Source organism: Labrus mixtus, chromosome 18 (genome assembly GCF_963584025.1).
Source record: "Labrus mixtus chromosome 18, fLabMix1.1, whole genome shotgun sequence".
NCBI classification, from domain to species: domain Eukaryota; kingdom Metazoa; phylum Chordata; class Actinopteri; order Labriformes; family Labridae; genus Labrus; species Labrus mixtus.
Genome location: NC_083629.1, coordinates 24279400 through 24304399, shown reverse-complemented (window position 1 = coordinate 24304399; position 25000 = coordinate 24279400). Strand labels below are relative to the sequence as shown.

Genomic DNA, 25000 nt, shown 5'->3' with positions numbered 1-25000 from the left:
AGGAGGTTGTGTTTGTGTTCTCTGCTTACATGCCTCTGAGCTTGCAGCAATTTTTAAGCTGTTGGTTCTGCACTCAAGCACACACACACAAACACACACACACACACACACATGAAGTGTAACACCTCCCCCCCCCGAAGAACGGATAGGGGGAAGAGTTCAGATGCAGACAAATGAGCTGGTAGTAGGCTGGGATCGTCCTGCTGGAAACACTGCAGCGACAGCAGCGGCGGTGGCAGCAGCACGCAGAGAAATAACAAATACTCCGACACATGTTTGGATTCCAGAGCTTTGTTCAGCGCCTCACCTCTGACACACCGATGTTTTAACAATAAATCATCAATAGGGAGCTTTGACTTTGAGAAATGAAGGGGATTCATGTGAACAAACAAGTGGAAACATGGTCACTGCTTTGTGTTCCATCTCCAACTTCTTTTTCTTGATTATCTTTCTTCCCCTCGTTAAGGCGAGCGTTTTTAAAAAAGAGCAACTTTAAAACAAGCTTGTCCCAAAGGAAATGATAATCAGTGCAGCTAGACATCAGAGATCCCAGGACGCTCCACTCGGAGAAGGAGAATCTTAGAAATAAAATGGACTTAGCTTGCTTAGAGGCTGCTGTGTGAAGAGTCCATCAGTATTAACTAATCCCGTTCATACACCGCCGACAAAGCAGAGGAAGCAACTTGGGGTTAAGTGTCTTGCCCAAGGACACATCGGTCATGTTGCTGCAGGAACTGGGGATCGAACCCCCGACCTTCTAAGTCGAGACAAAGTTAAGTGGGGTTAAATTTGTGGACAAACATTTTTTTTTTAAATTTATTTTTGGGCTTTTTGTGCCTTTAATTGAGAGATAGGAGAGTGGATAGAGTTGGAAATCAGGGAGAGACAGTAGGAACCACAAGTGGGATTTGAACCTGGGCCGCCTGTTTGGAGGACCATAGCCTCCATAAATAACCATTGTTAAAATGTTGCACAATGGAAAATGTTATAAGACGTAGTCATGCCAAGAAGCCACAAACTAATTTTTGTCCAAAAGGAAGCAGCTGGATATCATGGCAGTGAAAAAAAAAAAAGAAGATCTCTAATTAGAAACATGACGGATGTTTTTTGTTCTTTATTCTTGGTTTTGTCGAGTTAACGAGACTGAAATAACGGCAGAATCAAAAGCTAATTTGTTGGAGGAGCGTGTGGGACTTGAAACAGGAAGGTTCTTCCATCCCTCTCTGGAAAGACTTTAAAAGACGGGCGCTTAAAGACTCGTGAGAGAGGTGGGAGGGAACCACATAAAAGTATCCTAATTAAATACTTACAGGGAGCAAACTGCAATTTTGTTTTCAATTTGGCTGCAGTGGAAGCCAATATTTCCCCCCTCAGGGCAACAAAATGTTAATATCACTTACAGCTTTTTTTTTTTAGATAAAATGAGCGATGGCTCAATAACAAGATAAGACACCCAAGGACTCGGTATCAGGAGAACTTCTTCTTCTTCTCGTTTTTTAAATCAGGCGGCGAGATCACAACATATATTTGCTATATTGAGTTTTTGGTTTTTTTTAGTTTTTTTTTAGGTTTTTCTGAGGAACTGGAAACAAAAAAAAAGTAACAACCAACATTAGGTGGTGCAATCTCACACTTGGCTAATTCTGTTCCTCAATCCACCGGAGTACAAGAAGAGATGAAACTATTATTTTGGCCTTGCCAGAAGCAATCCAGCTACGCTCGGTTTGCTGCGGTCCACATGTCTGTTGTTGCCTCGGGGCAAAAAAACGTATTTCTCATCCGGTGTGTTTACAATTGGAGAAATGAGGGAAGGCCGCGATACCGTCCACGCATCTGTACTCTGTGTGAAAATAATGAAATAAAAGAGAGACTGGCAGCCTTTAATTTTTCCCCCCGCTTAGGGCCGTCGTCAGATCTGTCTGCCAAGTCCAATTTCCACTGCAGCAGGTGCGAGCTGCTCTTCAGATCGGGCTTTGTTTACGTGCTTGTTCCTCATTTTCTAACACCAGCAGCTCACACTCCAAGTGGAGAGGGGATAAACGTTGCAGATGGATGTGGAATCGGTTGAGTCTTCCTGTCTTGACTGATGTTGGATGTGACAGTCGTCGTTTTTGCAATCGATTGGTGTCCATTAGTACGACCTCCGTTTTCAATCTGAGGGTACAAGTCACGGGGGCTTCACTTCACATTTTTGACAAAAAAAAAAAAACAGTGTCTAGTCTATGTTCTGTCATGCTGTCTTGTCTCCTTTTTTGTATGTTGTTTTTTGTTTTGTTTTTATACTGTCAAAGTTATGTCTATATGTTTGTCTTTTGTGTGTGTGTGTGTGTGTGTGTGTGTGTGTGTGTGTGTGTGTGTTACTGTGTTACTAAATGAAAATGCAAATAAAACTATTGGTTAAAAAAAAACAAAAAAACAAAACAGTGCATCCTTAAGGAAAAAAAAAAACGGAACAATTTATCTCCTTTAACACATGCACGCTTTATTTTGCTGTGCTGAAATTAAAAGGAAAACAAACACAAAACACCTTCAAAATTCAATTATGTCCGAGTCTTTTAACTCTTTGGCACGGGATTTCTTTTTCTTTTTTTCTGCAGGATGCTTCCCAAAGGTAGTGTCTTTACCCGTGGACTTCTTCAGAGGCTGCGTGTTAATAACATTACCCAGCAAGATGCTTTGTTTTATGGCGTTGGAGCCTTCCCCTCGACCCCCCCCCCCCCTTCCACCGTCATCACTCCGGAGAGTTATCTAGAGCGTCCAGGCAGAGCGGCGAAAGGTTCTGTTAAATTACCTCCAGTAATTAGCCCAGCACGTAGCATCGCTGCTGAGCCCACACACGCTGACGTGGGCGTACGCGGCGGCTGCTGCACGCTGCTCCGCTTTCATCCGCTGCATTCATCTTCAGCTTTAGCGGCAGCTGGGGATGAGTTTACCCCCCAGCAAGCGACGAGAGCGACTGTGACTCACCAGGTACACACACTTTCCACTGAACCAACTTTGAGGAGTTTTTTTTTTTTTTTTTTTTAACATAGTCCTCTGTTTTGCAAAGAAAATGTTTTTTTTTTTTTTTTTTTTTTTTTGCCAGACTGTAATAATAACGCCATATTGCAAAGTATTTAAATTCAACACTGCAGGAGGATGAGGACAAACAAGAAAAGTTTAAACAAACTTTTATCTCACTAAATTAGAATTTCAGTTCTCAGTCTCTGAAACAACACAATCTGGCGTGCTATGGATCAGACAGCATGCAGCTCTTTTCCTGCCCTGGAACTACTTTATCTGTATTATGAGCTATAATCTATTACAATGCAGGTAACAGCTGTCATCTCCAGCATCGTCTCTGAATCTCAGAGGCAGAATCAGTTTTTTTTTTTTATCATAGACCACTATGATACCACAACCCATAGCTCTTACTCCTCGGACTCTGCTTTCACACCCCCCCCCCCCCTTCAAACCCCTTGTGTGTTTTTTTTCCACTTCAGTCATTGTCTGAATACAGGAACCATTAGGACTCCATACAGAGAACAAAGGAGAGACGACGCCCCCACTCAGAGTCTCAACAGAGCCTCTGGTTTCCTCACATTGTGCCGTACCACATCAGCTGACACCAGTATCCTCCTCCTACATCCCTCCAACCTCAGCTGCAAATGTTTCTCTCTCTTACCTGCATCCTTTCATCCCTCGACATTTACCTTCATCCATTCCTTCTTTACCTATACCCTCATCCTTTTATCCCTCGACCTTTACCTCCTCCCTTAATCCCTCATCTTCATCCATTCCTTCTCTTCCTGTGGAATGAAGGGATGAGGGATCCCTTCATTCCACATCCCTGGACCCTTACCTTCATCCCTTCATTCCTCGACCTTTACCTTCATCCTTTGTTCTCTCCACCTTTATCTCCATTCTTTCCTTCTCTACCTGCACCTTCATACCTCGACCCTTACCCTCATCCCTTCATTCCAAATCCCTTGACCTGTACCCTAATCCCTTCATCCCTCGACCTGTACCCTCATCCTTTGTTCTCTCCACCTTTATCTTCATTCTTTCCTTCTTTACCTGTACCCTCATACCTTGACCTTTAACCTCATTCCTTCTTTCTGTACCCTAACCCTCATCCCTTCATCCCTCGACCTTTACCTTCATCCCTTCCTTCTCTATCTGTATCCTCATCCCTTCATTTCAAATATCTGGACCCTTACCCCCTCATCCCTTCATCCCAGTCACCTTCCTTTAATCATCTTTCATAATTGATAATTCCACAGGTGACCTCACATTTTCTGACACAGACAACATTTCAGGTTATTAAAGATGCACTAGTGTCTATAAATAAAATAAATACCTTCAGTACAATAAGAGGAGGTGCAGGTAACATATGGCCAAACCACCTTAACCAGAACTGTGTCTTTTTTATGCATAACAATTTGACGTTTTCTTCCTGGTCCCGTGGTATCAATAAATAAAAGCAGAGCAGGAAGGCGTCACAGAGGTAATCATCTGCCCGTGATGCCGAGGCCGCGAGCTCCATTTGGCAGAAGCCGAGTGAATATATCTCGTCTGCGGAGCAACTTTGGACTTCCCACCGAGGCTATAAACAACTTTAATGATCTTCAGCCTACTGTGTGGCGCTCCCCCCCCCCCCCCGTATACTCCGATCCCCTAGTCTTAATACACCACTGTGGAAACAAGGGGAAGAGCCTGCTCCGAGTCGCTCTATCTGAGCCGGGGAGGAGATAGGAGGGTGTGTGCTCGCAGCTTGAGCCGGGGGAAGGCAGAGAGAGCTGAGGAGGACGATCTAAATTGGATCTCTGCTCCCGCCCTGATGGAGAGGAGGAGAGCACGTCGGGAAGAATGGAAAGAAAAGAGGAGCAGAGGTGGGAGAAGAAAAGGGGAAAGCAGATGCCGAGGAGGGGTGGTGGAGGAGGGTGCCTGATATTCACAGCAAGCTGCTCCTTTTCTTTTTTACACAGCGGCACAACACGCAGCAACACACACACACACACACACACACACACACATGCAAGTGCACAAACACAAACAAGAGCAGCAGATAAGACCAACAGAAAAGCCAGACAGCTGATAGGATCAGTAGAGGTCTGGTAAATTAGAGGAGGACACTAAAGTAAAGTAAGGATGTTCGGACAGGAGAGGAGAGAGAGAAGAAGAAAAGATAATAATAATAATAATGAGAGCATGAGAAGAGAAGGTGAAACCAAAGAAGAAACATTATTATAGAAAAACTGAGAAAGCAAAGAGAAATGATGCAAAAAGACCCAAGAGGGTAAAATAAGTTAAAAAAATTGATTTCCAAAGATCAAAAGAAAGTGAATTCAAGACTGAAAACAGAGAACGTAAAGAAACAGGATAAAAGAGGTAAAAGACGGGGTGCTGGTGGCGCAGTGGGTAGTGTGCACGCCCCATGTACAGAGGCTGGCAGCCTGGGTTCAAATCCCACCTGTGGCTCCCCTCCTGCATGTCATCCCCCCCTCTCTTTCCCTGATTTCCAACTCTATCCACTGTCCTATCTCTCCAATAAAAGCAGAAAAAGCCCAAAAATAAATCTTTAAAAAAAAGAGAAATAGAGGATAGAGAAGATGAACTGAAAATAAAAGAAAGAGAGCAGAAAGATAGGATGAAAAAAGGCCGCAGCTTCATCGACTCCTGGTTAAATATCGCATCGACATCAAGAGTCGCCTTTAAGGTCGTCCATGACCTCGCTCCTCTCTGAACTCCTGCACATCAACACACCCACCCAGCAACGCACTCTCAGGTCTTCTTCCTTCATCAACTCACTGCACCACCCGCCCGCCCGCCCATCAACCATGGGGGTGCAGGGTCTTCAGGGTCGCCCATCCGTAATATTGACCCTCTCTCCATTTTTAAAGCTCATGTCAAACCACATCTTTTTAAGAACGGGAGAGGTAATAAGAAGAAAGAGAAAAAACTGAGACTCAGCAAAGAGGAAGGACGGAAGAGTGTGAAGGAAATAAAAGAAGAAGAAGAAGAAAAAAGGGATCAATGAGGTGATGGGAAAAAAAAAATCGAAGGCAAAAGACCAGAACTAGAGTGGAGGAAAAGAAACAGAAGAAGAAGAAGAAGAAGAGACGGGTTATGAAACGAAGAAGAAGAGAAGTGAATGTAGGGAAACTGAGGGTCAGAAGAGGTGAAGAGGTGGGAGAGAGTTTCTGTTCCAGCAGGGGTTTGATTAGCTGCTGATCTTCTCTGTGGGCCCCTGCAGCACTCCCGAGTCGAGTCCCTTGAGATGCATGGCCGCTGTCAGAGCCAGGGCCCCCCCCCCCCCCCCCCAAGCCCCCCTGCTGAAGCCGCCCCATGATTCTGCTCTACATCTGCATTCAGAGGTCATTCATCACAAAGTGCCGAGTCACAGGTACGCCCCGCCTGCGGCTCTGTGCCCCGGCCGAAGACTCAACTGCAATTTCTATAACTCCACTTTTTTAAAAATGCTCTCTACACTGCTGCCTCCATCTTCAACATCTGCATTGAAATCAGGTCTAACCCTCGACTGACTCCACCGGTACGTCTTAACAGCTCTATAATGAAGTCTTCTCTCGCTCTTTTTAACTCAGCTTTCTTCACCTCTTTTTACCCTACACTATATGAAGACGCTTGACCTTTTCCCTTTAGATTTTTTGCCCTCAGCTAGTTTGTGAGATCAGCTAAACAACAGGAGGACAAATGTGACTGTAGTTTGGGAGTTCACTGTGAGGAAGAAGCCAGTCGTTACTCTTTGTATGGAAGGGTTTGTTACTGTTTGACTCCTCTCGGCCAGCTGAGATCATTTAATCCCTTCATAAAAACAAAGAGGAGAGATTTATTTGACACTTCCTGAGAAATAAGCCCCACAAAAACGCTCTGCAATGACACCTTTTGTAACATCCAGAGTCTCCAATCCTCTGTGTGGTTGGACACCGCATAAAGTCTTTATAAGTGATTTTTCACACTTAAATACAATATAAATCAAGTATATCCTCTGAGTTTTCAGAGTCCTATCTTCACTTTGTTTACATCGCCCGGACGGCCGGCTGACTCCTCCCCTCGCGTATAAAAGTTGTTTAATTGAGGGACGAGAGAAAAGAAGAATAACATACTGTACTCACTGCTTAACTGTGTTTCTAGATCACGCTCATTTCAGGTAAATTTACATGCAGTGTGAAGATACGAGCAGAATAAAGATCGCTAGCATTAGCATGCTAACACAACAATGCAGCGCAAGTTGTTTTGGTTTCATGCTGATGCTCAAGGGCGACATCTGCTGGATCAAAACATCACATATAAAGACTTTAAAGGAGATCTATTCTGCTGATCCATTTTTAAATACATACATATATTGTAACACTGTTGGATGTCCATACTAAACCCCGCAACACATAAAGAAAGTACACGCTTAAGGTTTCCCTTTTCAGGTTAGAAGGTTTCCAACCTTTTCTTCTTTTGGCATTGGCTATGGTCCACAGTAGCCTGTGTTCACTATATTTCAATATACAATATATTTTTGCATGGATCAATAAATAAAAATTCCATGCGACCCCAGATGGGGCCAGGACCCAAAGGTTGGGAAAGCCAGAGTTAGAGTGTAGGTCATTAAGATGGTTCTGTTCAATGTGACCTCGGTCTGATGAAGAGCAGGTGTGTTGAAACATCGACCTGGTGAAACACTTTTTTGGTGTGCGAGTCGTCTTTCTCTGCTTTCAGCGACTTCCTAAGCTCCACTCAGCACCTGCCCTCTTTGGTTTTTCTTCTTTGGCAACTCCTGAATGGTCGTACAAATCATCAAAACTTGAACCTGACCCTGTCATACACTCCATTTAAACACAGTAACACCAACAGTGTCATTATTTTTTCATCATTTTGAGATGTGGTTAGCACACGCTGTTTTAAGCTCTCAGATTAAATGGCTGTGTTCCAAAAAAGCTCTACATACCCACATGGACAGGACGCTGTTGTCCTTAATTTCAGCGTCAATATTTGACAAACACAGATGGTCCGATGCACCAAAACAAGGCGGATTTCTAAAATGAAGAGTGAATTAAGTAGTCTCTCCCAAAGCGCTTTATTTTTATGCCAGCCAACAATTCCTCGGAGTGGGCGTTAATTATTATTTTTCCAAATGAGAATATCCCTATGCTGGAAAAGAAAGTCTTATCTCCTTTCTAAGTAAAGTCTTTATCTACAACACCTTACTCCCCATCTGCATGTGTTTAACTCCAGGGTTAACTGAAAATTCATTCTCATTGGAATTCACAGCCGTGCCACAATAACTGGCCATAACTGGTATTATACACTCATGGAGAGCCCATTCTCATCATCATGTGGCCTCCACAGTGTAGCTACAGACGTACACTAGATTGGCCCTCATTAGGTGGGCTAGACCTGCGCTACACTCCAAACTCTTCTCCTTAAGTGGGCTCAATTTGGCTCCTTGTCCTCAACGGCTCGATCCCCACACTCAGCAGACTTCCTGGTAAGTGTGTGAGTTCTCCCTCAGTCATTTCATCAAGTGAGTGAGCGAACATATTGCACATGTCAAATATAACCCAACTAAATATATCGTTGAGTAATGACTCTCCCCCCACCAAAAAAAAAAAGTGAAGTCAAACCCCCTCTGGGTTTGTTGTTCTGAGCTCTGTGTTCACACTGAAAGGACGGAGCTTCCTTCATCTTCTTTATGTTTCACTCAGAGGCTCAAACACGTTTCACACATGTTTTTTTTTTACATCTGGATTCTGCTGACGGGACATGGCCTCCTTGGCTCAAGTAGACAGAGCTCCCCCAACCTTCAGCGAGGTGATCTGACACTACTACCACCCGACGACCCTGACGCCCGGCCTCCACCATCGGACTGTGTCATCCCCCACAACCACCGCCGTCCACGTTCATGCACGTCCTGCTCCGACCTCCACCTCAGCGACGAGGAAGTGTGGACAACAGGAATGCGAGGAATACAAGGAGGAAATCCTTCCTGCATATTATCCCATATTATCTTTTTTAAAGAGTGAGAAATTCTGTTTATTTGATGGATTGCCCCTTGAGATGAACCATCTCGTTTTCGCAACAGTACAGTGTGATACAGACAGTCAAGCACAGAATACACACATAAACATAAAGGCTCTCAAACACCCATCCGCCCACGTATCCCTCCCGCAAAGACACAGCACCCCACACAACATCGTCAGAGGTAGATGCACATAACGACATATGCAATCAAGAAAACAAAAAGATATGATATTAAAGGGGCAAGAAGACTTTACCATTATTACCATTAAGAGTCTCTACATAACACTTGTTATGAATTGGCGCTTTACTAATAATGATTGATTGATGTGAACCCCTCCCTCTCCAACAATTAGCCATGCCCCCTCAGGGACAATGTCTGATGAGGCGTAATGAGGGAGTGTCGTACAGCTGAAGGAGAACCAACAGACTTTCTAAACCAGAGGAAAGACTTTGGTCTGAAATACTTTAGAACCAAATCATTGTTAGGATGCATATCAGAGTGGAGATCAGTCCTACAAACAGCTGCACTTGTTAAGCACACTAAGGGGGGGGGGGGGGTGTTGTAGGAGGGGAGGTGGTGTGCTGAGGGAGTTTTGTTTTGGTCTGAGAGACAGGTTGCTACAGTGTGACATCTACCGGATTGAAAGTCGCACATTAAACCTCTAAAATGAACAAAATCACAAAGTCCACACTCCAAGAATGAAGTGAACCAGATGGTGTAAGGAATATCCATCTCTGCAGCGTGACTGTAATCACAAACTGCAGTGGACGGGCTCAAGACCCAACTCCCACTTGAGACAGGATGAGGATGACGACCCCCGGATGATGGATAGAGCCTTGCTCCTGTCAGCGCGGACGCGAGGCAGATCTCTGAGGGGTTTTAGTAATTGCTCTGAGAATAAAAGGTTGTGCTCACCTTGACGTTTCCTCCTATCAGGTCAGGTGGCTCTTCATCCGTCTCCAAGGCGACGTTGATGGTGGCGAAAGGCCGGCTCGCCATCTGCTGCATCTCCCTCAGTAGTTGCTATGGAGAGGGAGGAGGAAGAAGAAGGGAAAAGTGCGAAGGTCAGAGACACGATAAACACAGACTGTCTATTGTCCATTCTGCGAAAAATCATCAGCACAGCGTGACGCCAACGTGTGACATCTCTGGTGGGGAACAGAAGTTGTTTTGAAAAGGACTCGTTCACACTTCACTGGAAATCAAGAAAGCGGAGCTTGGAACAAGTGTTCAGATGGAACTGAAGTTAAAAAAAGAGAAAAATCACAAAGTAAGCAGTGTGATGCCAAAACAAGCACCACATTTACAAAATCACATAAATGTACTTTAAGACTTACTATACATATAGTCAACATGATGTACAGTATGCAGATCGCTGCTTTTTTAGATACACTTCTCTAGAGGGGGGTGATAGCTCAGTCTGTAGGGCACCAGAGGGTCGCAGGTCCCTTGAGCAAGGCACTGACCATCAGAAGTAACTTATCACTCATTCATAAGCCGCTGAAGCAATACGGGGTTAAGTGTCTTGCAGTGGCTGCAGGAGCTGGGGACCGAACCCTCGACCTTCCAGTTGAGAGACGACAGACTCTACCACTGAGCCACAGCGGTCCCTCAACGAGATGACTACAGATGGAAGTTAGAAACTCGCTAAATCTGGTGCAACCACCTTTTTCATTTTTCTTTGTATCAATGGTCGATGATTTCTAAATATTTCATTGTGCAGCTTTCAGTATGGAAAGGATAAATACTTATTTGACACAATAAAGATAAAGATAAAGATAAACTTTATTGATCCCCCATTGGGGGAATTTTTTTTGTTACAACAGCTCAAAAACAGTAGTATAATTAGTAAAAATAAAAATATCAAAAAATTAAAAAACAAACATATTTACATTAAAGGCTCATTTCAGGTAAATTTACATGCAGTGTGAAGATACGAGCATAATAAAGATCGCTAGCATTAGCATGCTAACACAACAATGCAGCGCAAGTTGTTTTGGTTTCATGCCGGTGCTCAAGAGCGACATCTGCTGGATCAAAAAATCACATATAAAGCCTTTGATTAAATAAAGCAAGAAATTACAATAAATTACAAATTACAATGAGTGCGATGTCACAAACGTCACTTTTTACTTTTACAACCTGGCAACCCAAAGACAACGTAAAGAACAGCTTTAGATCTAAAACATACTTATAAACAATGTCATCTGTTGTAATGAAAGCCTTATAAGAGAATGGTGCTTAACATTAAATCGCTTTAGCAGGACGAGTAACGGTTTGACACATTAAAAAAAAGATGATTTATTTGCACGTTCTTTGGTAGTTGTCCGGTGAATATGATATAAGTGAAGGCCATTAACTTACATCAAAAATAGAAATTTAAGTTAATGGGTGTTTATTATTTTATTGTCTTGTTTTTCTGTTTAATTTGGGCTTTTTGTTTTACTCTATGCAAATGATCTGATTTACTCCTATGTGACATCATGTTGTACTGTCTGCAAAACAAATGCAAAAAAGAGTATATGACGGTCAAATGTAAAAAGTGAACTAGGGTAACCTTTCAACTGTACTTGGGTAAATGAACTCTGAGTGTAACATTTCAGCGCTGCAGGGCGGGGGACATCGGTCTCATTGTGGTCTGATTTATAACATGGATCTCGGCCAGACGAGGAATAGGAGGAAAGAGAGAGAGAGAGAGAGGGAACAGAATAGGATGTAAGAGAGGGAAGGAGAGTTAAATGAGGATAGTCTGTGATTTGAGAAATATAGAGTTTGAAGCAGAGAGGGGAGGAGACAGTGATGGAAGGAAAACAAGACGAGGGGGTAGGAGGGGAAAGAGGAGGAGAGGAAGAGACCACAGTAAACAAGGCGATGCACCTGCATCGTTGGCTGTCAAAGCAGCCCAAAGTGCTGTGCATGGAGAAACAAACGGCGTCAACTGTCAAGACACCGAGACCTGAACGCCGGCAGCAAATCAAAACAACAACACCTGCAACCCGCTCGCATGAGCAAGACAAACTCTGACAGCGACGATCACAACCGAACGGCGACGATGGAGCCGGATGAAATTTGTGTGTGTGTGCAGACATAAAAAAATCTAAATAAGGCAGACACAATCCATCGGCCGCCGTCTCATTGCGGTGAGTTATCGGCGAGAACAGGTGCATGTAAAGGGCAGCGCTGCAATCCAACCTGAAAGCCCGCATGGTAGAAATCACGGGTGACAGAGGAGGTCAAGGCTCACATGGGAGGTCGCCGGCCTCCCTGTCGACACCTCCACAGCCTCCCAATTACTCTGCAGAGTAGTTTTCTTCCCCCCTGAGAGGCTGCCAATGGCTCCTATTGACATGTTCGCAACATCCTCCTCTCTAAATACCAAGCCTCATAATCAGAAAGGGAAGCTTAAGGGAAATTCTCCCCTCTTTACAGTAGAGCCTAACGAGTGGAAGAATGTCTAAATTTAATGTCCTGGATTTTTTTAAGTGGAGCAAAACAGCTCATTAAATTCCTGCAAGTGTCTGTGGATGTGTGCCTGTTTCCAAAATCCGCCGGTGCTTTACTCCGTCAAAGCAGCTGAGCTGGAGCAGAATGGTGTCAGTTTTTAAAGGATTTTCTTTTTTCACCCCCATTGAGAAGACGTTTGCATTGTTGCTGAATAATAAATACAGATACGGTCTGTAGCAGGTATAGGTGGAAACAGCTCGCCTGGCTAGACACACAGCTGACCCTTAACCACTCACTTATTTACGAAATATATCTACAATTAGTTTATCCTTTATTAATCCCGCGAGGGGAAATTCAGTTTTACACTCTGTTTAATGAACATGCTACACAAACACAGGCTGACATACACACACATACACAAACAGGATCCCCAAAACCGTGCCGGGATACACAACAACATGGACGAAGTTAGCTTCCTCCTGACTCCAGCTCAATATGTATCTTCACAGTGTTTATCTTCTGCATGGCTCCTGCAGTTATGATCCCAAATTATTACCTTTCATTCAAATGAAACTACAAACTGAGAATGCAGCGTCTAACATGTAAGCAAAGTATTTCCTTTACCCTAAAGCTGGAGGCAACAAGTGCACTTCCAAAGCATCCTTTACCTGCCTGCTTTCAGCTTCATGTTCTTTGATAGAATATCCTACAGGCGGGGGATACTGCCTCACTTCATCGTTCAGTTTCACTCTTTACTTACAAAACCACAAAGCTGTTTGGACTTCACGAGTAACGGAGCTGACATGGCACGCTTTTCAGACGTCATGTAAGCTAAAGGAAGTTGCTTAGCTAATTGGAAGGTTAATAAAAAATAAATGTGATGAAAGAGAATCATAATATTGTTGTGCAGGAGACAGAGGAGCGCAAGGGGGTTCAGGAGAAGGTCTCCCATCAAGCCGACAGAATGGGGATCAGACACGACAAGCCGAACTACGAGCACAGGCTAGAAATAGAAAATGTTGTCCATAATTGTGGAACAACAACAGCCATAAAAGAAGCAATGAATCCAAGCAGAATGGCAAAGAGTTGCCTAATTACCCTGTGAAGTGAAACATCCAACATGCCCGGTCTAAGATGTTGGCGCTCTCTTTTGGCTGCCACCACAGCAATCGACACGCGAGGAACAAATGGAAGACGCAAATGAGCAACTCATTGTGCTGCGTTCCCCATTTGTCATGATTAGACGTCCTGCTGCGGGAGAGCATCCCAGAGCCAGGATATGTGGCCTTTGAGAGATGAATGCTGGGAACATTGTACGCTGAGCACGCTGCCATCTCGCACTGGAGTCTTTCACGGAAATATGATAAATGGACTTGAGATTGTGTAGCGCTTTTCTAGTCTTCTGACTACTCAAAGTGCTTTTACACCGCAGGTCACACCTACACATTCACACACTGATGGTAGGGGCTGCTGTGGAAAGTGACCATCAGAAGTAACCAATCCAGGGGAGCTGGTGGCACAGTGGTTAGTGCGGACACGGCCCAGGTTCACATTCTGACTGTGGCTCCTTTCCCGCATGTCATTCCCTACTCTATCCACTGTCCTGTTTCTCCATTAAAGGCTTTATATATTAGATTTTTTGATCCAGCAGATGTCGCCCTTGAGCACCAGCATGAAACCAAAACAACTTGCGCTGCATTGTTGTGTTAGCATGCTAATGCTAGTGATCTTTATTCTGCTCGTATCTTCACACTGCATGTAAATTTACCTGAAATGAGCGTGATCTAGAAACACAGTTAAGCAGTGAGTACAGTATGTTATTCTTCTTTTCTCTAGTCCCTCAATTAAACAACTTTTATACTCGAGGGGAGGAGTCAGCTGGCCGTCCAGGCGATGTAAACAAAGTGAAGATAGGACTCTGAAAACTCTGAAAACATCACAGACAGTGGGACTCGGGTGTTACACCCATTGTAGACAGTCATGACTCACAGAGTTATTTTCAGAGGAGATACTTGATTTATATTACATTTAAATGTGGAAAAATAATGAAGAATTTAAATGCACAAAATGCCCAAAAATAAATCTAAATTTTTTTTTTTTTAAAGATCCATTCATGCACCGCAGACAAAGCAGCGGGAACAATTCAGGGTTAAGTGTCTCGCCCAAGGACACATCAGATATGTGGCTGCAGGAGCTGGGGATCAAACCCCCGACCTTCTTGTTGAGAAACCGACTCTACCACTGACCCACAGCCGCTCCAAACATCTATTTATTAACACCAACTCATGTTCAGTGCAAATCAAATCTTGAGAATGAATGGCTGCCCCACCAAAGTCAAATCTCGACTCTCCTGCGAGGAGTGAGCGTTCCCTCCGAGGAATGATAATGAACTCAAATTCATAATGAACTTAGCAAAGTTTTGCCTCCTGGCAGAGTCAACTTTCATTCATCGTGATGCAACGGGCCCAGGCAGCCGGCAACATCACAGTCTGGATCTGCGCGGTAAACAGTGTGCAGGAAGAATCTGCATGCAGGCGACATCCTTTTTCATAAGCGGAGCTCCTTGAACAGCACAAAGGAGCAGATTTGATTTAGTGGATAAAAAGCAGATGGAGGAGCATCTGAATGGTGAGGTAAACAAACTTTATAGATTCAGTCCACCTCTCTCAGCCTCCCCTGCACACAGCCTGCTCTCTTGTCTAACATGCAGGTAACCTCTGTTTAAACACTGACATTCGGCTGAACTCCTATGCTCTTTTATGTCAGATAGATTCACAGACATATATTTTTCTCAAATAGGACTTTGAGCTATCAACAATCAATAGCCGGTGCTACTGAACACTGAGCTGTTCACATGGAGTACCGCTGTATGAATGTCAGCGAGAGAGGGCAGAGATAAACGTTTCTCGCTCAAGGGCAGCGTTCTGCTCGGTTTCTGAATCAACCTGGATTTTAAATCAATTTTTGTTAGCTCTAAAAATAAAACAACCAATGTCTTTAAAAGAGAAAAAACATTCCACGAAACTACCCAACAATAATCTGTATTTGTATTTTTTTTTTCATCATCAGAAAACTGGAAAAAAAACTGGATGAAATAGAGAAAGGTAACTTTGAGTTGAATTGAGGTCATCTGTGTGTTGAATTTTGTGCAAGCATACCCTGTTGCATCAGCTAGAGATGACTTTTTAAAGATTAAATATTAATGGTATGAAATACTGTTTAATTTTGAAGGTTTAAAATCTGTCTTTGAATCGTTTTTTTGGCTACTAGGAGGCATCAGAACAAGCTGCAAACTCGACTTTAACTCATATAAATGTTGCTGACGATGTGTTAGCCTAAGGTGCCCGTACTTCGACAGCTTGCAGACACGTATAGCCACTTTATCATTTATCTCAACTCCACCAAACTCCACCATCGTGCCTCTAGACACAGATTCCCTGAGTGGGCAGAGCTGCCTCTCATCCCCCACTTGGTGGCCCCTGGTGGTGGAATAAACTTCCAAACTCCATGTGATCTGCAGAGTCCCTCTGCACCTTTAAGAAAAAGCTAAAGACCCAGCTCTTTCATGAATACCTACTAACTTAATGATGATGGTCTCCATATTATTGATGATGATGATGGTAATGACGATGGTTTTTGTTTGATAACGACGACTTATAAGATGGTTTCTATACTGATTAGAGCTCTCAAGAACTGCCCTCAATGTTGTGCTTTGCCTCTGGTCACTTCCTGTCAGCACCTGTGTGTCCAATCAGACTCAAAGCTGATTGTTTGCTCTTACTGACATTGTTCCCTTTTTTGATCCTTGCTTGTGTTGTTCTTACTCTCTGATGTACGTCGCTTTGGATAAAAGAGTCTGCTGAGTGAATTGTAGAATAGGGCCAATGGTTGGAGAGGGAGGGGTTAATGTGAAAAAAGTACAGCCCCCTTAGTGTGAACACAGAGCTCAGAACAACAACCTCAGAGGGAGTTTGACTTTGATTAGAAAGTCATTACTCAATGATATATTCATTCTGCTATTTTAAAGTTTAAAATGTTGCCTATTACATCTTGAAGTCAACATTTATATGTACATTTATGTAACTAGTCTTGGTTTCTTTTTTTAATCTTCAGCCCTCCTCTCTAACGTCTGGACTGCAAACATCAGGTTAAGGAAGTGTGAGAATTTCTTAGCTCAGCCATCCTGGACAGAATCCTACAGAAGATACAATTTTCACAAATCTCATTACGCCGTGCAGCGAGTAGGCAGCTGCTGTACAGCAAACACTCCGAGCTCCAAAGCTAACCAGAAGCCAGAGGAGTTACAGTGCAGTTCGCCTACTTCCTAAATTGGCTCATAGTTTTCTGCGGGGTAGTCGCTGTGTGTGTGTGTGTGTGTGTGTGTGTGTGTGTGTGTGTGAGAGAGAGAGCGAGAGCAGGAGCAAATATCCAACTGTGGCAGAGCAAACTGTGCATATATAAACCTAATTATGAGACGTGAGCAGAGAGCTGGACACACACATGCATACAGGCAGGTGGTTTGGAGGCACCTGCACATGAGCAATCAAGTATGGGGGTTTGCATATTTCCAAATGCGTGCAAATTCATTTCATGTAACACTTGCAGGGTGAAATTACAAAAAGGGCTCATGAGCAAACTATGCCTGGAGGTAAGGTTAAAATGTCTGAATTAAATGCACATATGTAGAGCGATAATTACATTAGAAACCACATGATAAGTACGAGTATGAGTGAGAAAACAACAGTGTGTAAACGGTTGGATTTATACTCCGATAGCTCATCAGGAAGAAAATACATTTCACTTCATTGTCTGATTGTGAATCTGCAGGAAGCAGATATTTGTCTTGTGCAGAAATCTGCTGTGTAAAGGGTGACATTAAAAACACATCATATCAATTTACATGAATGACTGAATAATGTTTTTTTGTTATCAGGGAAAATTCAGCTGTGCACTGGTTGATTCGCTGCTTTTTTCTTAGCGGTGTGTCATGAGAAACTGAGAATTATGGGATTTTTTTTAGACATAATAAGCAATTTGAAAACATCGTATCGGTCTTGTACATGTGGAAACTTGCGGCTGTGATCGGTATATGACGCAGATTTTAAAATAATGAACGCTTATCGATTATTTTGTTTACTTAGGGCGGGTTCAATAAGAGGTAGAGATGAAATTGTCAGAATAAGGCGGATATAAGGAAGTTTTTAGAAGAAAAAGGAGTTACCTCCTAGTGGTCTGGGGACGGCTAATGTGAGGCCTGGTCAGAAAGTCGGATCACTATCCTTATCCACTCCTTCCATCATACAATCTGCGGTCAAGCAGACCCTACCCTAACGACCACCGGAACCATAGTTACCTTTTCAATCGGCTGCAAAGCGATGAGGTAGATGTGACAAGGCCTCGTAGAGATGAAGCAGATTTAAAATTATCAGAATTTATCTCATCATAAAATATATAAAATAAAGATGAGCTGCAGCCCGAGAACAAATGCTCGCTGTAATTCAACAAACAGGCTCAAAGAAGCCGTCCGAGGGAATCGTGCTTGAGCATTCTCAAAGGGAGCAGCGGTGTGCCAAAGCGGCCCGAGTGCGTCAGCAGAGCGCACAGAGCGGAGAGAGGGAGGAGGAAGGAGGAAAGCAAAGCGAGATGCAGGAGAGAAAAAGAAGGGGAATGAGATAAAAAGAGAAACACAGGAAGATGTTGGAGAGGGACAAGTGATCGGGAAAACTGCAAAAAAAAAAAAAAAGGTCTGGGAGAGCGACGAGAAGCAGAGAGAGAAAGACAAAAGCGTTCCAAGAGTTCGCCCCTGGGAGGGAGGAGGGGGACGGCGTGTCAGACCGCCTGGGCATGGAGAACACACACACACACACACACACACACACACACACACACACACACACACACACACACACACACACACACACACACCCTGCATGTTCTGCAGTTACCCTGCATACGTGGAAGGACTCCACACAGGCCTCGCATCTCTGCGCACTACATCAAGCCGTTTATTTATTGATGCGTCTGTTTAAAAATGCTGTCGGTGGGAGAGCTCTCAATCATCCTTCAGAAGCACAGAAGGAACACTGCGGAGCGAGAGGGGAGGGAGGGAAAGAAGGGCGAGAGAGGAAATCTTTGTGAAGCGATGTTAGCTGCTTCTCTCTCCCTCTCTTCATCTTTCCATCTCTCCGGCGGTGAGGTGTAGAGGACGCTCGCTGTGAATACTGACAAGACGGGGAGGCTTTGATCCCCTCCCTCCCTCTCTCTCTCTCTCTCTCTATCACTTGCTCCAAATCTTTTTGTCTCTCCTCCTCTCTTTCTCTACCTCCATCACTCCTGAAATCTCTCTCTTTTCTCACCGCCGGCCTCCTGCGGTCTGTGTCGTGCCACTCTCCAAATTTCTCAACCCCCCCTCGTCCTCCTTCTCCTAAATGTGTGTCTCTCTCTCTCCTGTCCCACAGTGTACCAGCTGTGTTCTTTCAGTCGCTTCTTCAAAACGTTAATCAAAACGACATCAAAGACGAGCAGTTGATTAAAAAAGCAAAAGAGCAGAGGAGTCGAAACAACGAGAGGTAAAGAAAACTCTGGAAAGTGTGTGATGAGATGAAATGGAAAAGAATTAAGTGAAGTGAAGGAAACAATGGAAGCACTTAAATAAAGCAATTACCGAGAAGACACATTGAAAGGGGCTTTTAAGAGAACGGCCACAAAGACGCTCATTTCAACTTTGACTCTGAGCTGCTATTTTTAAAGGGATCATTTGGGCGGAACAGAACGGGTGAACTGTGGCTGAAAATTTTCACCAATGGAGCGCCAAAGTCCGAACAGTAAGGATGCAGAATTTGACCCGTGATAGTTGGAAGTTACTTTAAAGGAGCGCAGGATGCGTTACCAAGCAAAGCATCACTTCAAGAGATGTACTTATGTACTTTTAACAAGGGTTTTCTTTACTTCATTAAAAATCAAGGAGTTCATCCAACTTTTATCTCATTGTAAAAAAATAATATTATAATAATTTCCATTATTTTTACTGACGTCTGGATTTAATGTGGTATAAAATATGGTGGCTGTAGCTGTTTGATAACTGCCTGTCTTCGAGATGCTAAGAAACTAACTTAGCATATCTCAACTTAAGGATGGATCTATTTTACCCCTTTTACTTACATTGTCTTTCTAACTTTAGATTCTGGTCCTGAATGCTCTGGATTTGTTTGGACTAGAGAAGGTAGGCGGTTTTAAGGCGACCCCCCTCACACGGCCGTTTTGGACGCTCCTCGGTTTGCCAGATATGAGAGCAGTTATCAGGTCAACAGGTGTTGCTGCGATGGAAGCGGGCAAGAGGAGTGGTTCAGATAGAAGTGATTGTACCCGACCTAAAAAGCCTCTGCATGTTTCTAATAAGCTCCACGAGCAGAAACGTGCTCAAACTAGGATCAATATTGGAGATGCTTTTGAAAAATGGAGAGAGGTTAGAACACAGAAAGGTTTACAGACCCATGCAGAGCTGGATAAACACTGAAGCTTCAGTATCCACCACATGGTGACCTGTGTGAGCATGGACTCTAGAGAGGAGGGCGGGGGGGGTGGGGGGGGGGGGGGGGACAGCTCTCTATAATGTTTAGAATTTAGAATGCAGTACCCGTTTTAAACACTAGGGTCAGCGTTACATACTGCTCCTTTAAGTAAAATAGATAGTTTCCGAATTTTAATCTTATTGTATCTTATCTATAGTCCGCCCCAGCAGGCCTTTTCTACTTCACTTGACTTCTCACATGCTGGACAGCCGGAGCTGTTGCTCTGAGCATCTAATATTCTCGCAGATGGGTCCAAATTGGCCGACAATTACTTTGGTTGTGTACAAATTATAGCGCATTAGTGAGTGTTGGTATAAGTGCAAACAGTGAATTAGAACAGCCTGATAAATGAAGTGATGATGATTAAATAAATAAATGACATTTTTGGCAGGCTGTCAGTCTGCTCTCATATTCTTGTCACTGACGTCTGAATTACACCTGAAACAGCTCCAATTAGTCGCTGTTATCTGCCGGTCGGATCTATTATGCAAACAACAGAATCAATGCAGCCGGCTAGGCTGTTTGCATAATCATGCACACCATTTCTTTAGTGTGCCTGTGAACACACCCCTGACTCTGTTTTTAAATATTTTCACATCATTTATTCTTAATGCTTTGTTTCAAGACATGTGTTTAGGACCTTAGCAAACACTTTTAAGTTAAAGGTCACATATCCTCCTCCTCTTCAACCTGTTTAAATAATTCTCAGAGCTCCTCAAAAAAACATGTGTGTGAAGTTTCTTGTTCTAAATCCACTCTGATCCTGTATTTGATCATGTCTATAAAACCCTCTATTTCAGCCCTGCTCAGAACAGGCTGTTTCTGTGTCTGTACCTTTAAATATGTAAATGAGCTGTGTCTGACCATGCCCCCTCTCTGGAAGAGCTTGGGTGTACTCGGTGCTTTCTCGCTCCATGTCCTATTGTTTACGGTGAGAAGGCAGACTCAGAGGGCAGAACAAACACCTAGCTGTGGGAGTGTCACCCACCTGGGGGAGGGGCTACTGCCCTTTGTGATGTCACAAAGGGAAAATCTCCAAACGGCCTGTTTGAGCACACATTTTCTGAAAAGTGGAGCAGGGAAAAGACGGAGAGGATGGACTTTTCTCATCATTGGGGGGTTTGTAGACAGACCCCTATATGTTACTTTGTATTATGTGAATTTATATTTGTACCCTATTTTTATTTCAATTGCGTTTTATCCCTTCTGATCTGGCCTGGTTGTAAAAAGTTAAAACAGTAAAGAGTATGGTCAAGACCTGTTTTTTTTGTTAACTGTCTTGAGACAAAAAAAGCCATAAAAAGCCCTTTAGAGACTTCATGATATGTGTATCGTTTGTATTGTTGTGTAGCACTTACTGAAGCATTGAATCGATAACATTAGGCACTAATTTGTTGTAACCTGCTCAGGGACTTCAGATGAAAATTATCTCATTAGCTAACTCCTCTTCACTCATGTGTGAACTGAAACGTTGATTTATGTGCATTGTCACCGGTAAATAAATACATTAATAATAAAACTGTTTAGCAAGCATGGATGAAAAGATGCTAATGACATAAAAGGGGTTGTCAACATACATCGGAGATACTATGATTGGATTCAGAGTTACACAAGCATGAAAGTCTCTTCAGTTCTTTATATAAATGTCATTATCGTCATTGGAAGTGTCAGCTCCTTCTGCAACTTATCGAGCTTAAAAATGACAAAAATGGGCTGAGGATTAGCAGAGAGCACACACTTGGGCTGTACAAAAATCTACCTTTTAAGATTATCATGATGTCAACAGCAGCTGCCAGAAATATTAGTTAAAAAAAGACAATGTTTTCATCATTTGTTTTGTGTTTTAGTTACTTTTTGGGCATTTTTGCCTTTAATGGACAGCTGAAGAGAGACAGGAAATGCCGGGAGGAGAGAGCGGGGGACGACATTCAGTAAAAGGCAGAGGCCTAACCCGAACCCAAGACTACAGCCTCCATACATGGGCCGCTTGACATAACCGCTGGGCTATCCAGCGCATCTTTTCATAATTTCTACTAGGTATATTAGGTCTATTAGGTATTTATACTTAAAAGCAGGTAAAACTCTTAAGGGGCGACACACACAGGCTGTCAAATAGTGCGACAGGGGGCACACACTCGAATCTACAGCTGAACAGACAGAAAAATCAGTAGAAGTGCAGAAGACAGGGTGTGCCTTCAAGAGAAAAGGACAAGGACAGTGGTATATGTAGTTTTGACATGAAAATGTGCCCCAGTGTTTTGACACCAATCATGAGCCGATGATGTTTGTTTTCTCTTAAAGGCTTTATATGCGATTTTTTGATCCAGCAGATGTCACCCTTGAGCACCAGCATGAAACCAAAACAACTTGTGGTGCATTGTTGTGTTAGCATGCTAATGCTAGTGATCTATATTATGCTCGTATCTTCACACTGCATGTAAATTTACCTGAAATGAGCGTGATCTAGAAACACAGTTAAGCAGTGAGTACAGTATGTTATTCTTCTTTTCTCTAGTCCCTCAATTAAACAACTTTTATACGCAAGGGGAGGAGTCAGCCGGCCGTCCGGGCGATGTAAACAAACTGAAGATAGGACTCGGAAAAATTGGAAAGCATCACAGACAGTGGGACTCGGGTGTTACACCCATTGTAGACAGTCATGACTCACAGAGTTATTTTCAGAGGATATACTTGATTTCTACATTTAAGTGTGAAAAATCACATATAAAGCCTTTAAGGTTCCAGTCCTTGGCAGAGCTGCAGCAGGAACTGAACAGAACTAACGAGCTAAAGTGCTGTCTGGTATGGAAGGATTTTACGGTGAACACAAAGAAGAAGAAAAAACTGGAATTCCAACTTGTGCTAATATAAAGAATCTGAATTTGTACATGCTTTCAGAGGTAGAACAAATCTAAAAGTGAGCATAAGTAAGAGGTATCGAAGCCGTTTGATTATCGAGTGACTGAGGAAGTGAACTGAGGTGGTTGGGAGGTTAAAGCATTGATGGAGGAGATACGTTAGCTGCTGGGAAAGAAATGAATAAAAGTAAAGAAAGTGAACGGAGCCTGAGATGAGATGAAACAGAATCAAAAAGTACAGAAGCTGGGGTTTGACAGAGGTTCTGAGCTTATGATAAGCCCTGTACCAGAGCCATGATGGATGGGTGCGGGTGAGAAGGTTGGATGTTACTAGGCCAAATGGGGGTCATCCGGAGTGCTGTGAGGTTGGAAGCCATATTGTGAACAATAAGGCATAGGCGCTGACTCAAGTACTAATTATACGCACGATCTCTCTGGTTTTAAGATTAGCAAGGTTTAAGAGTGTCTTGGGAATTCTGAGAGACAAAAAAAAAACACGTGTTCACACACCATTGGCACACACACACAACCAAAAATGTGGAGTGACGCAGGGGAAAACACACCGCACCAACCAACACAAGCAGTCATGCACTTGCACTGCAAAAATGCAAAGTTTTGTTTGCTCAAAATGACAGAAAATGCTTCTGAAACAAGCTGCACAAACACTGCATGTGTTATTAGGACTGCTTCATACGGGAACACCCTTATCTTGAAGTCTATTATCTGCCACTTGGTTATTTCCTTTTAAAACCAAAGCTAATATTTGCTGTGGAGCTGGCGCAGCTGGGGTGTAAAGGTTGTCTTCTCACACTGGCTCTGAAGTCTTTTTCATCACATTTTTGATGAATCCGCATCCTTTCAAGTCAGAAGAGAATCCTGTTTGCTCTACCATGCGGAGGATACCATTAACAAGGCCTTACGTAAGAAGTATGTTTTACTGAAGACTCTCAGCTTTCTGTCCAAGTGACCTTCGGTGCACCCCCCCCCCCTTCTTTTTATAACTCTCATCATTCCATACTCTCCTTTCCATACCTCTCACTTCAGATTGATCACCTCAGAAGTAGGCCTTTTGTTCTGTGCAGTGGTGCAGCATGTGTTGACCTCAGGAGGGAGGAGGAAATGGAAGGCAGCTCTCAGAGAATCTTAAAGCATCGCTCTAGTTATTCTACAGAAGGCCTGACAGCGCTTTAAAGAAAAACACAGTTGATATTACTGCATCAGTACACAGGAAGCACAGTTTTGGTTCATATCTTCAAGCCTTGGCTGACACATAGTCAATTAACTCCGTACTGTGTTAAAAAAAAACCTCTTTGCATCCCTAAAAAACAAATAAAAATGAATTGCTATTACCATATTTGATTAAGTCAAGTCCTTACAACGAATCATTTCAAACGCAGTTGTCATGTTGCATCATTTAAAGTCTGATTTAGCCACTTTCATTAAAAAATGAAGAGTTTATGGCTCAAATGTTCAGAATTTCATTAGTGCTGGTTTCAAGGGAGAGCTGTACTGTTTCGACCATCTTAATGCTGCTGCACAGTTACATTCTTTTAGCTCTCAAAAGATAGTTGATGCATTTTATAAGACTAAATGCCATAACTGAGAACTGCAGAGAATTAGTGTTTTAATGGACAGCTTCTTGAGTAATGAGCAAATGAAATAAAGAACCCAATAAAATGTAAAACTAAATGAGCTCAGATGTAATAAAGCCTAATCCTGTGATAAAACATTTCCTGATATGGTAGTCCATCATGGCTTTTATAGGTGCTACAATTTTTCACTTCATCTAATGTATCTGGAGATGTTATTGTATTAGCTAGTAATTGACTATATTAACATGTTTAACTCTACAGAATTTGAAAAAAGAGAAAAAAGCTCCAGAAAGAACATGGTGGAGTCTGCAGCTGATGGGGGCTCTGAAGTCTGTCACCTGGGGGTAGAGCAGCTTACGAGGTGGAAAAAAGAATAGGTAAAAAGCTAAAGTGGGTGGGATTTAATCAAGGTTTACTGTTCTGTTTAGACAGAATAATAACACAGAGATTTCTTTAGACAGAAATAATTTAAACATTTGGTACTTACGATGGGGCATGAGGCTCAGCCTCTTCTACCTGAGG

At 43.0% G+C, this 25000-nt stretch overlaps 1 protein-coding gene across 1 annotated transcript in view; it reads right to left on the bottom strand.

Annotated features, from left to right (window-relative positions):
- The window catches only part of atrn (attractin), a 183440-nt gene that overhangs the window by 9169 nt on the left and 149271 nt on the right, over nucleotides 1-25000 (bottom strand). The window contains exon 27 of the mRNA XM_061062761.1: nucleotides 9929-10036. Coding sequence (XP_060918744.1) covers nucleotides 9929-10036 — 108 coding nt within the window. The remainder of the gene's footprint in view (nucleotides 1-9928; nucleotides 10037-25000) is intronic.